This window comes from Rhinolophus ferrumequinum, chromosome 23 (assembly GCF_004115265.2).
Source record: "Rhinolophus ferrumequinum isolate MPI-CBG mRhiFer1 chromosome 23, mRhiFer1_v1.p, whole genome shotgun sequence".
Taxonomy (NCBI): domain Eukaryota; kingdom Metazoa; phylum Chordata; class Mammalia; order Chiroptera; family Rhinolophidae; genus Rhinolophus; species Rhinolophus ferrumequinum.
The window spans coordinates 8,890,137-8,904,236 of NC_046306.1; the positions used below are offsets into that span (position 1 = coordinate 8,890,137).

The 14,100-nt window shown below is 52.0% G+C and overlaps 1 protein-coding gene across 2 annotated transcripts in view; it reads right to left on the bottom strand.

Moving 5' to 3' along the window:
• Positions 1-4,616: 4,616 nt before the first annotated feature.
• Positions 4,617-14,100, bottom strand: part of BCAS4 (breast carcinoma amplified sequence 4) — a 54,938-nt gene continuing 45,454 nt past the window's right edge. For both annotated transcript variants that reach the window (XM_033094967.1, XM_033094966.1), the window contains one exon: positions 4,617-5,140. In XM_033094967.1, the coding sequence (XP_032950858.1) occupies positions 5,018-5,140 (123 nt within the window). In that variant the 3' untranslated portion in view covers positions 4,617-5,017. The remainder of the gene's footprint in view (positions 5,141-14,100) is intronic.

Consider the following 14,100-nt stretch of genomic DNA (forward strand, 5'->3'; position numbering starts at 1 on the left):
CGCAGGCTGGGCTGATTTTGGTGTTTCAGGGGAACCATGTGTATCCTGACCAAATGCATTTGTCCGCTCTCCTTAACTCCTTCCACAAACTCTCCTCATGTGTAGCCAGCAGAGCACCCTCACCGGAAGTCCTGGTAAAGAAGACAGAGGCAAGCCTCCAATCCCACCGCCCCTCCCCAGTGGCTTACAAGCCTGAAATGCATCCAGCTGACGATTACTGATGAGAACGTTGATGCTTTCAAATTGACAGCACGCCCATAGGACTCACAGAGTCAGCTGCTGAGTCAGAATTACTTTGAATCCTTCCCAAACCAAAGATGGCTGTGCCTTGACCATAAGACAAAGTGGGATTTTGCTTTAAGATAGGGAGGAAAATGCCCCCACCTGCCTGGGTCGATAAATCATCTCCAGAGAGTAGGTAAACTTGTAAGTAGACACGTGTGGGGGGTGTCTGCCTAGCCTCCAACCCTCCTCTCTGAGAACTCCCCTCTCCACCCCAAGAGCTTTTATCACGATGCTGGATTTTGTCAAATGCTTTTTCTGCATCTTGAGGTGATCACGTGGTTTTTGACCTTTATTAATAGTGTGTTACATTGATTAACTTTCAGATGTTAAACCAACCTTGCATTCACAGAAGAGATCCTACTGGGTCGTGGTGTGTAATCCTTTTTGTATGTTGCTGGACTCAGTCGGCTAATATTTTGTTGAGGACTTTTGCATCTATATTCACAAGGGATATTGGTCTGTAGTTTTCTTATGATGTCTTTGTCTGAATTGGCATCAGTCATTCCCAAAAGGAGAGCTATGGAAAGCACACACTTCTATGGTGAGACTCCACCCCCTGTCCCCAGGGAATTGGGGATTGGGGCACAGGGATGCTTGCTAGCCTGCCAGTTGCTTGAACTGCAGTGACCATGCAGCTGCCATCCTCCACCCAGCTGCATTTCTTCACATACCCCATATCCTGGGAGTAAATTCCAAGGGTCTCAAATGCAGATGCCCACAGGGACCAAGCAAGTAAAATAAATTAGTGAAATAAGTTGGAAACAAGAACAAGAAAAACCTGGAGAGCGTGGCCCCTCTACAGCGACTCAGCTTTAGCTCATGGTTGCCTTGCAAGAAAGAGAGCCCCGTATTGCCAGATATTCCCGTTTTTGAAGAGAAACTGGGAATCAATTTTTTATCTAGAATGTCCTAATCTTTAATTGCTGGCAACTGATTTTAATTGAATTTTTGAATAGGCAAACAACAAGATATCAAAAAGTATGCAAAATTAAAAAGTGAAAAACCCACTTCTCACCCAAAGCAGATATTCACTGTTCTCAAGTTTCTGTTCATCCTTCCAGAGAATTTTAATGCCTTTCTTTCTCACACAGATGGCATATCGTGCACCTTTTTATGCACTTTGGTTTTTCACATCTTGGTGGGATTTCCACACCAATTCATAAATGGCTCCTAATCCATTTTTACAACTTCATGAGATTCCATCCATCCGTGTATATGTGGACTGTCCCATATTGATAACTGCCCCGTCTGTATTGATGGTCACTTGCGTTCTCTCCAACCTTTTCCTATTTCAATGCACGATGAATAACCTTTTGCACTTACCATTTCTCTCGTGTGTGTATGTTGGGAGGTTAGATCCCTAGGGGCGGAATTACTAGGTTCAAGGGTATATTCCTTTCTAATGTTGGTAAGTATTCCATGACAATGGTTCCCCACCAATGTATGAGAATGCACATTTTCTTCAACATTTCATCAATGGTGTCATCAAAATATTTCATTTTTGCCAGTCTGCTAAGTGAAAATTGAGAGCAAATCTTGTTTCATACCTACTGGTATAGATTGTGGTTGACTATCCTTTTCAAATGTTGAAAAGCCTTTTGCATTTTCCTTTCTGTGAAATGCTTCTTCACATCCTTTGCCCGTTTTTCTTTTTTTGTTTTTTCTCTTACTTCTCTGTAGGAGCTGTTTCTATATTAGGGAGATTATCCCTTTGTGATACGAGCTACAAATATATATTTTCCTGTTTGTCATTTGTCTTTTTGGTCATTTGCCTTTTGAATTTGCTTAGGTTTTTTGTTGTTGTTGTTGTTGTTTTTTGGGGGGGTTGAGTTTTGTTTGTTTTTGCCATACAGAGGATTTAAAATTTTTTGATATAATTTTATCTATCTTTTATGGCTTCTGGATCTTGTATGGTTCTCTAATGTTTCTGCCCCCTTATAAATTCATTTTATACATTTAACTCCTCCTTAATCCATTTGGAATTTTGGAACGGTTCCTGGTGTACAGAGTGAGGTATGGAACTCACTTTATTTTTTCCAGATGGTTACCCAGTTGTCTCAACATGAAAACAATTTAAAAACCGTTCAGGGCAAACCACACATTTCTGTCAACCCATGGGCCATCGTCTGGAAACCTCTTGCTTTGACAGACATGGAGTTCACATCCACTGGGGAGGTGAGGAGGTGACTGACCGAAGGAGCTTGCTCTTGTGGAAACTCGCAATGGCCTTTGTACTGGCATTGCCGTCCAACAACAGCCACAAAAGAAAGAACGAAGCTTGCCCTTTCCTAGGCTGTAAAGTGACTGTTGCAACGGGCTCGGGGGCCTGCTCGACAGTAGTCAAGGCTTTCGTTTGCTTCACAAGGACTTAAGTCAGGCACTTGCTTTAAAGGGGATGCCTGTCAGGTCAGCTGGCACGAAGACAGTGTCTCCAGAATCCCAGCAGCTCAAAGGACCGAGGGCGGGAGTGCCTGGCGGGCTCTGTCCTGGCTTTCCCTTGCTCAGCTGTCCCTAAGTGTCCCTAAAAGTTCATTGTTTGGCACTGCAACTCCCAGGGATCTTGGGATGGCCAATTCTAGTTCATTAGTCACCTTTTCCTCATAGATATTCTCATGCAACCTCACTGACGGGGGCGGGGGCTGAAAGAATCCACGGGCAGAGAAACCCAGAGCTAGTTGGACTTTTGGCAGCTCTCACCCTTCATGACTTGTTCTTACTCTGAAATTTAAGGACAATTCCTAAGTCTCTCGCTGTCAAGGCTCTTAAATGCCGCACGTAAGCTGAGAAACACAGCTTTATGTGTTTTACGTGTATTATGGCCGGGTCACCATAATAACAGCCACCTCTTGTCCAGTGGCTGTTGCCAGGCCCTGAGCCAAGCTCTCATGCAGGTCATCTCATTTCCTTACAACAACCCAACAGGCCGGTGCCATTATTCTCTGCATTTTACTGAGGAGCGGGCTGGGCTCAGAGAAGGTAAGCACCTAGCCCTGGGTCACACAGCTGAGGCGTGCAGGAGATGATGGTGCCACCAAGACAGGCTGACCTCAGAGCCTATAAGCCCTTAGCCTCGGTCCTGTGGGTCTCTGTTTTAGGACACTTAAGTTGCTGTGGCTTGGTAACATGACCTTCCCTTTCACTGCTCCCGGGTTCAGGCTCTGAGGGAGATGGGAGCCTGGGTTTCTCCAGCAACCAACATATACTCGGCCTCCCGGAAGTGGGTGTCCTCACCACTTGTCTCACAAATTAACTTTCCACAGAATCCTTGCTCTCCCTGAGCAGACTGGGGCACAGTGAGCATCTGGCCTCCTTCACTAAAAGCAGTCCAGATCAGTACGACGCAGCCCTGAGAATCGACGCAGCCCTGAGAATGAACGACCTGCAGCTATCGCCAACGGGGACACCCCCACAGGCACAGTGCCAGCCAGGGAAGCCAGACACAAAGGCGACATACAGTGTGTGTGTCTTCTACTCACCCCCAGTGCACGGAGGGCAGAAGCCAGCGACACCACCTGATAGGGGCCACTGATAGGGGTCAGGGGTGCTGGCCTGGGCTGGGGGTGGGGCACCGCCTGGAAGGGAGCACGAGGGCTGCTGAGCGCTGACCACGGGTTTCGTCATCTCTCCACCTAGGGGAGGGTTACTCAGATGTGTTCAGTTTGTGAAACCTCGGTGAACCATCCACGGAGGTGCACCTTTCTGTATGTACATTAGACTTCCATAATTTAAAATAATTTATAATATAAATCTTTTATACAAGTTTACAGAAATTACCTACACAGAAAAATGTCGGCTCCTCTTAAAACCAGGGTTTCACCTCTATCTTTTAATTCTAAAAATTGTCCTAACATTGGCAAGACTCAACTTCTGGCTGCTGTCATGCCTGATATATTAGTTAGATTTCCTTGAAATTCTAATGCAGGTCTGCAGGTCAGGGGTGTGTGTGTGTGTGTGTGTGTGTGTGTGTGTGTGTGTGTGTGTTTTCTTGGCTCTGTGAGGAATTCCAGAAAAACTAGAAATAGCCATTCCTAAAATGAGGACTATGCACTTTCAGGATAACAGCAGGAAACTCATCTGCACGAGGAGAAATGAAGGCAAACACACCTTGGAAGCTGGGGAAGTCCTAAGGACCTCCGCATGCCTGCTGGGAATCTAAGGCACTCCTCCCCCGGCAGGTGCAAGCCAGGGGCTTCATCAGGAGCAGACTCCCAGGGGCAGGCTTGTCCAGGTGACAGGAGGACCCTTTAAGGAAACATTTACACAGGGTAAAAAGCAACAGGTCGTCAACCTCCCCCCACCCCCATTCTCACACCCAGACCACACATGACCTCTTGACATCTTTATTGACACAATTCACAGGCCAGAGGGCACCGCGGTTTGCAGACAAACCATCCAACATGGATGGATGCACCTGGAGCCACACAGCCGGGTGGCACCAGGTGAGTCCCCCATGATTCCCATGCAAAGCCCTTCAGAGAGAAAGTCCCCCCTGTCCCTCAGGTATAGTGACTCGTCAGACCTGACCACCTCATCCTAAAACACTAGGCAGGCCAAACGTCGGTGGGAAATGCCTTCTCCAGCTCCTCCCTGAGGCACTGCCACACGTGGGTTCCAACTGCTTCTCCAAGCCCCGTGGCCTCACATGAGGGAGGAAATTCAGCAAACAAATTGACAACAATAAATAATATATGAAAAACAAAACCCGACATCTGTGATGGCAGGACCGCAACGCTCACAGGCGCTGATGGCATTTGGGGGTCTGGGGGGCTGCCTTCCCGGCGTCCACAGGAAAATAGTCCTCAGTCCTGTACAACGTGGGCAGCTTATACGTCAGGGGCGTCGGCGTAGACAGTTTCTGGAATGACAGAAAACGGGGTGCCCTATCAGCCATGGGATTCCACTTGCTCTGTGACCCAAGAATTCCAATTGGAGGAATTCATCTTACAGGCCAGTCACACATGCGACTAAAAACTGGGTGACACTTTGGCAGCTGTGCCTGTGAGAGCCCAGGCCGCCCACCTGCGGGGAGCTGGGCCGTGGAGTCGGTCCTGGTCCTGGATGGAGCACTTGCAGGTATTAGCTACGACAGGAAGACCCGGTTCTCCTCAGAGAATGGCTGAGAAAGCAAGGCGCACACGTGAGCAAAGGGGCCCTTACACCTGCACGCATGTGGCACAGGCAGCCCTGCAGGACCCTCCATGCGGGAGCCTGGGCACAGAGCCCACTGCTGGGAGAAGAAGAACCGGGGGGCAGGCTGATTGTTCTTTCCCTCAGGACCCATCTGTGCTGCCTGAAGTTTATGCCATATGCATGTGTTACTTAAAAAAAGAAAAAAAGAAGAAAAAAGAAAAAGAACCATTTTAAGATGTGCTCACTTATTTCTGGTGTGGATTTTGTTGAGGGGAGTTTCCATCAAGCACCCCTTCCTGAGCTCTAGTTGGCAGAACCCTCCAGGCTACATATGCATTTCGAGGAAAAACCACCTCAAACTTGGCCCCACACGGGAATCTCTTGGGAGAGTTACGAAAGCTCGTGCCCAGGCCCCGCCCGGAGTCTGATGTCATCAGGGTGCTTCCAAGCTCTCAGGCAACGTTCTCACGTAGAGCCAAGGCTGAGCCCAGTGACTGACCACCCAGAGGACGGAGGGTCAGCCAGGCTGGGGGACTGGGGCTCCATGGTGGACCGGCAGGGGCATGGGCAGGTATGTGGGGCTCACAGGGGTGCAGAGGGAGGTTTCTGTATGTCTCTACCGGGGGTCCTTCTCACTACCCACTGCTCTGCCCCTCACAGCTCCGACTGTTCCATGTCCTAGCCCCCTGTGGCACCTCTGGCTGACACCCGGCTCTGGCCCAGCCTGTAGCTGCTGTCAGGTGCCAGGGCAACTAGCCCATGGGGCTCTAGCCTCTTGGGCTCTAGCCTGTGGTTAGACAGCGTCCATCCTGTCAACCACTACTTCACGCAGCGCCCGTGCCCGGCCAGGCCCTGTTCTGCGCGCTGAGGACACACCTGCAGTCCCAGCCACCATGGGACTTGCCGTCTGGTGGGGACACAGGAACCACAGCACCACGGGACGAGGGCTATTGGCAGGAGGCACAGAGGCCTACAGAACCCAGACGGAGGGTTCAGGGAGCCAGAGGAGCTCACCCACCCAGTGGGACAGATGGGGTTCCAGGCTGCAGACCGGCGCTCTGTGGCACGCTACGCACTGAGACCTCCCATCTAGAGTCGGGTCAGTGTGTGGACAGGGGCGAAGCTGAACCCAGGGCCAGGTCAGCTGGGCTCTTGAGACCATGCTAACTTCCTAGGAGACCAAGGAGCCATTGAGTCAGTAATTGAGTGAAAGAATGTGTATGTGTGTAATTGGATATATGATTTAGAAAGAGCAGAACAGAGAATACACTGTAGGGGAAAGAAGGAACCAGGGAGGACGCTGTTGTAGATGTCCCTACAGTCGAGAACAGCTGGCTTTAGGGTGGGAGAGGAGAGATTCTAATGTCTGAGCCCCAAAGCCCTGTACTCTCCCCCCACCAAGCCCTCTCTGTTGCATAAGGAAACCATCAAAAGATTTTAAATAAGGCAGAACGTGGTCAGGTGTCTAGGGAGCACCTCCCTGTGTCACCACCCCACATTGGGAAAACCAGGACGAGCAATTCACCTTGGCCAAGGGGCCAGCCTCACCAAAGGACAAACAGAACATTCCACCCACTCAGCCCCGCACTCAGCCCACCTCGGCTCAGCCCACGGGGGGATCCTTGGAACACAGGCCTTTCCCACCTGCCCCCCCGGCACCTTCCTGGGCTGCATCCCACCCCACAGATCAGACACAAGTCCTCTGACAGCACCGAGACCAGAACACAACTGGGAAATGAGTCACAAGGTACATACACCCCATAGCCAGGAGGATGCAATGTTTGGGTGACCCATGGTTTTCAATGACCTTCACCCTGTTTCTCCATGGCAGTGTCATCTAGAAAACACAACATTCAAGTGAATTATGGCAGTTCAAAGACCAGCTCCCTCATCCTGACACGAGGCTTGGGGGACAAAGAGCATTTGATCCTGGAAAGACGGGTTTGGTACCCGAGCAAGGGGAGGGGCCCATGAGGTCCCCAAAGGTCAGGGACCAGGCCAGGCCAGAGCCAGTGTCCCAGCCCCGTGTCCTGGCCTTCCTGGGGCTGCTGGGCCACATCCAGACCCCCCTGTTCTTTTTGAAGTGATTCTACCAACACAGAAGGGGCTTTTGCCTCCTCCCTCGAGGAGACAGACCTCCAGAAAAGGAGGACAGTGTAATTATGAAGGAACCAAGGAGAAGTGGTCAGAAGAGATTTTTAGCAGCTTCAGATGTAATCATGTCTTTAGTTCCAATGAGAACTAATGCAAGAAACGGTGGCGTCTTTCCTGGTGACGGAAGGAAACACCACTCCTGCATTCGGAGAGCTAGGAAAAACGGGGTTGCAGGAAGCGGTGAGCCCAGCCAGACGGGACTACTGGATTATCAAAGAGCTGCTTGCATGTACGCTCTGAAAAGGAAGTTCTCACAAGGAACCCACAGGGACTTACGAAAACAAGCCATCCAAAATAAGCTCACTCTCCCTTTTTGAAAGGTTCCCCAGCCTGGATGATGAGAGAAAGGCTGTGGTGGCTGGGGTAGCTCCATCTCGGCCCTGGACCGAGACACTGACAGCTTGGAGCACGTGGAGAAATGTGGGAAAGTGACTCACGGCTGGTTGGAGCACTGGGCCTGAAGTCAGCCAGGGAGCCACGGCCTGTGACGCGCCAGCGGGCTCAGAACGTGGCCCCTTTAGTTCCAAACTGCTTTTGGAGACTGGGTGGGTGTGGGGTGGGCGTGTGCTGTTTCTGCCTGTCCAGCACCCACCTCCCCTTCTGGTACCTGCATTTTGATTTCCCTGTGGGATCACTTGTACTAGCTCCCATCCAGGCTGCTCTCCCCACCCCACCCCACGGCTGAAGGAGGAGTGAGAGGAGGCCTGACCTTCCTGAGCAGTGATTGGTCCAGGGATAAGCATGTGATCCAAGCGAGGCCAATGAGAAACAACCTTGAGACGCTTGTTTTTGAGACCGGGAGGTTCCCCCTGTCCCAGGTTCCTATGAGGGTGGGCCACGAGCCTCAGGGCCACTTCTGCCACCACACTGTGGGGCCTGCCTGAGCAGGATGCCAACCCAGGGAAGCAAAGTTGGGAGATGGAGCAAGACAGAGACCTGACAATAGCATTTGAACATCTGAATCCAATGTTGCCTGAGGCTAGAGTTACCCTGGGATTTTTCCTGTTCTGGAGCTATGGTCTCCTTGCTTAAGCCACGTTGACTGGGTTGTTGTCACTTGCAACCAAGAGTCCTGCCTAAAATGAATTACAAACCTACAGTGGTGCCAGTGAGCACTTGGAAACCAGCCTTTGAATCAGCAGGTGAGGGCCGACCTGTGAGGCTGAAAATAGCCTGGCACCCCAGATGCTGTTGGGAGAACAGAGCTGCCCCAGGAGAGGCCGGGCCCCACCACAGGCCCACTAGGAGGCTGTGGAAAACCAGCCCTGCCACACCCATTTCTCTTGGATTCTCACGGCGACCTGCAATGAGAGGGGTCATCCCATCTCAGAGGTAGCAGGAGCCAGGGAACCAAGCAGCTGGGGTCCCTTCAGGCCTGTCTGGCTCCATCACCCCACAAGGCTCTTGCCACTGACTCAATTCCTGGACGACAGAGCAGGAAACCCAAACCCTTGAGAATCTCACGGGACTTCAGAGATCTCCTCACCCTACAGCTGCTACTGAGTCCCCTCTAGGAGCGGCCAGGTAAGCAAGGAAGGGTGTCCAACTCTGGGCTCCTGCCCAAGCCTGCAGGCAGGAAAGTTCCCCCAGCTCAGGACAGGATGGGAGACCTGGAAACCTGATACTGCAAATCCAGGGCTCTGCCACAGCCCCTCCCTCCCTCCGCCCCCTCTGTCCCCTCCCCCAGCTCAGAGCCTGCCTGCTGGCCTCTGCAAGAGGGACTTCTGGGCGCTGGGCGGGTGTGCTGCCCAGGTCTACCCACGCTCATACACCTTCCTCACTTCACCCTGGATGCCCGAGTTCCTACACCCACAGCCCACACATCCCATGAGCTTTGTGATGTTTTAAAAAGGAATTAACTGCAAGCATGTAAAAAATCAGGACATTTCCCATGAAAACCAGATTGCCAGCTTCTCTTGGAAAATCAGATGCTGATCCCTCTGGGCTCACAGCCCTTTGTGGCCCCAGGTGGCCGAGCTGAGAAGCGGCAAGTGCTCTCCTGTGGGCCACAGGCCCCACCAGGCCACTTTACCATTCCTTCAACCTGCCCTCCAGCAATCTGCACCCCCACGCAGTTCCTTTTCTGATAAAGACCCCAAATGGCTGCTGCAGCATGTGTTTCCAGAAACCCCCCACAGACTCTTGTAAGTCCTGGCCCACCTTCTTCTCTCTCTAGGGAAGCCCCAACTGCACAGCCATGGTCCTGGCTACTTTCTGTCCAGGCCACAGGCAGCAAACTTGTGAAGAGCCTGACAGTGAATATTGGAGGCTATGCAAGCCCTGTGGTCCGTGGTCTCTGTCACAACCACTCAACATGGCCCATGTAGCACAAAAGCAGCCACAGACAAAAAGGAAATGAATGGCATGGCTGTGTGCCAATAAAACTTTATTTACAAAGATGGAGGCAGGCCAGATTTGGCTTTAGGCCATAGTTTGCCCCTGAATTAAATCTGACTTCCTAAATAGAACTAGAACTGCAAACCTCCCCTGTATCTCCCATACAACTGGGCAACGAATAATAGGTCAGCAGACACAGGCTGCAGGATTCAGGGCCAGACCTGCTTTGCCGACTGTCCCCGGGCCTGAGTGGTATTTGCTGGCTGCTCTTCGGCCATCCCTGCACCTGCAGCCTGTCCTGGCTCACCCAGCATCCCCTACCCTCAAAGAAGCAGGTCACACCACTGCCCCACTCACAGGCTAGCTCTGAGGTTCCACAGGGCCAGCCAAACGGGCTCTGAGGCCCCAGGCTGACCACTTGCAGAAGCCCCGGTGCCCAGACGCCCACCCTCATCTTCAAGTCATCAGGCGCCCCCAGCCCCAAGGGACTTGGGAGAGGCCCTTCCCACTGAGAAAACAATTACATCTACTGTGCCCCAGGTCACATACATCACCTCTGACCCCCACAGCATTCCCTTAAGATAAAGGTTTCTCATCCTCGTGAGCCTCACTTTCCTCTCTGTAAAATGGGGATGAAACAATCCACTTCTCAGAGTCCTGCCTGGAACACAGCAGTGATGCTGGAGCTACTGCAGCCACCTTGGGACCATGAGGATAAAAGCCACATGCTAAGGATGGCTGAGTGGCCTGAGTCCCTGAACACTTCTTTGAGAAGACCCATGAGCTCAACTGGCCACCTCGGACTTCTTGACACGTGAGGAAAACACATAAACCCTATTTGGTTAAACCACTTTAGTCAGGTTTCCGTGACACAGACGAACACAGCCTGACTGACACACGCTGCTATTATTCTCATAATAGCGAGTTGCCCATGGTCACACAGACAGTAAATGGTGAGAGCCAGGACTCAAACCCAGGTTGTTTAGATAATGGGATGATCTCCAAAGAAAGTAAAAACTGCTAGATGTAAGAACAAGCAGACAGGAGGAGATAGAAATCTCAAAATAATTCCAAAAGGTACAAAAGAATTCCAAGTAATGTATGTATCACCCCTGCCAGGAGCTGGAGCCGAACTGCTGCCCCACCCCTCGCTGAGTGGGGGCAGAATTTGGTGACTTGCTTCCAAGGTAGAGTATGGAAGGTGGGGTGAGGTGAGTAACTGCCCGGTGGAGAAACCTGGCCAGCACTCCCTCGGCCAGGTGGTCAGGCTTTCATCAGTGAGATGTCATGTTGACAGCATGTCCCCTGGATGTGATGTGATGAGAAGGGTACTTCACCTCTATGGTCCACCTCCCCAAAACCCATCCCAGTCTAAACCACAGACAAAGTCAGCCGTAAGCGAGGGATATTGTAAAACATACCTAACAAATGACCTCAAAATTGTCAAAGTCATGCAAAACAAGGAAAGTCTGAGAAGCTGTCACAGGCCCGAGGTGGCCAGGAGACATGATGACTAAATATAATATGGTTGAATAAACTGCAGAGCTAATTAATAGCGAGGTATCGATGCTGGGCCCTCAGCTGTGCCGATAAAGTAACAATAAGATGCTAACAACAGGGGAAGCTGGGTGAAGGGTGTGGGGGAAATCTCTGTATTATCATAGCTACTTGTCTCTGGTTCTAAAATAAAAACATTGAATTAGGGGGAGGGTGTGAGAAAAGCGAACAGAAGAAAGGGCTCTGGCTATCTGCAGAGACCAAGCCCCCAGCCTCTCTCAAATCAACCCCGGTGACTGAGTGGTGAGCGTTTCCTGAGCACCTGTCCATGGCGCACTCTGCCAGTCCACTGTCCATTCATTCTCACAGCCATGGAGAGACGCACGTGTCCATAGTCCCATTTTGCAGAAGAGGAAATTGAGGCTCAGAGAGGTACTTGCCCAACATCGCCCAGCTAGGAGTTGGCAGAGCTGAATTTGAACCCAAGCCCACCCTGCTTCAGGATGTGCGCTGCCCCAGCACGGAGCCAGGACACAGGTGGACCTGTGACTGAGCCAGGCTGGGGGATGAGCTCTTGTCCAAGACTCAGGAGGTCCCTTCAGCATCTGCTTTCCAACATGGGACCCTCAGGAGTCCCCCCTTCCAGCTTCCTCAGAGATCACAAACTGGTGGCCTTTGGTTAGCATCTGGCCCACAGACACGACGGGTTTGGCCGATGCAAATTTAAAAATGAGTAAGCTGCCAACATGGAGGAACTGGGATGTTTCAAATAAATATTGAGTTCCTATTTCTCTTGAACAGCAGAGCTATCTGGCCACACTGGCCTACGTCCCTGCGGGGTGCAATGAGCTGGCCCCTCTAGACAGGACAGTTGCTGTCCGGTTTGCCACTGAAGCCTGCCCGGTCTGACTCACTCGTCCACACGACCAGTGGGCATCTGAGCTGGCAGTGGCTCCAGGCTCACGTCACATTGCTCAGACAAGTCTCCATGGGATTTTGAGGAGCTGGACGGAGAAGGCTTTGCTTCCAGTTCCGTGTCTTGGGCCCCACGAGGTGGGAACTGCCAGCCTGCGGCCACTGCCAAAGCCAGCGGTCTCCTCTGGTGTTCACAAGAGCATAAGAGGCAGGTGTTGCAATGGTGCCTGTTTCATGGAGAAAGCAGGCTCAAAGAGGACAGGGGAAGGCCTGGGCCAGGGCCACACAGCTGGTACAAGTCAGAGCTGGGACTCAAACTGGCTCTTCTGAGCTCCTGGCACCAGCCCCCAGCCAAGGGTCAACCCACACGACCTCCCCCTTGGTCCCGCTTGGTCCTGCCTCAGGGCTTTCTGCACCTCAGGCCGTGCCTGGCTGTCCTGCCTGTCTGCTCCAGGGCCCCCAGTCTTCCAGAAAGCTCTGACAGCTGTAAGCAGAGCTCCTCCCATTTCTCTGTAAGCAGCCCGTGCGTGTCCGCCCTGCCCTCAGGGTTGAGCTGGCCAGCCTCACGATGCCTGCATGAGAGTAGTCCCCTTCCCTCAAAACCCTCCTCCCCAGCCTGGCCCCCAGCCCCAGCCTCTACTGGCCTGATGACCACAGCAGCTGGTGGCAGTGGGAGGCTGAGGCCCTGGTGACAGAGGAACAGAGCTGGGGGCTCTGAGTGGGAGGACCCCAGCAGCAGGAAAAGCTGCTGTAATCTTGTTATAGGCAATGCTGACCCTGGCAGCTGCTCTAGAAGGTTCTCGGATCCCCACGGATTCTGCTTTTAGCTGGAGGAAAAGCGTTAACATGGAAACCAGCAGAGGGAGAGCCCTCAGAAGTTCTGCCAAGATGCCGGCTACTAAATCCAAACTCACACATAGTCAGGGAGGAGAGACAGGACCACCAGGCAACTAGGTCTGTCTGGGGGCCCAGCTCCTGACCCAGAGTCTGCTCTCTGCAACCCTGGCCCCTCCTCCCTCAGGGCCCCCTCTGCCCCACCTCCTGGGGGGCGGGGGTCTGACTTCTCTCCTCCAGTTGATGGTTTGCACTGGAGTGACCCTGTTTGAACACCAAGGCACCTGGGTTTTGCTTCTCATCACACGGCCACTGGTTGCAATTGTCTGATTACAGACAAGATATATTTACATGAATATGTTTAATGGAGCACCTGCTACGTTCCGGAGACCCAAATCTACATAGGTAGCACAAGTCCTTTTACAGACGAGGAAACTGAGGTTTTCAGGGGTTAAGTGACTCCCTGCAAGCCCACCTGCTAACCAGAACCTCTATCCACCCAGGCTGTCCAAACCGGACACCTGGGCATCACCCTCGACTCCCCACTGCAACGTCCAACCCGTCCTCAATCCCTTCTGCTGTTTCTTCCCAAGCCCCTATCCCCAGGGCCACTTGCCACCCTGTGTGTTCCCCCCTCAGCCTCTGCTCCTGCCCCAACCCATTCTCCACACGCAGCCTGAGTGATTGTCCACAACAACAAATGTGACCCTCCGCTAAGTACCTCATTGTAGTGAGAATACAATCCGCCTCCTGGACTGGTCATCAGGCCCTGTCACCGGTCACCAACGGGCAGTCCTCAGGCTAAACCCAGACCACAGGTGTGTTCCATGCGGCCTCCACCCGGCTGAGTTTCTTTATTAATTAATATTGTTGCTTTTGTTTGCTTGGTTATTTTATTCTCACATTTTAAAATGAAATGCCATTTTTCTTGAAAAATGGATTTCAAGC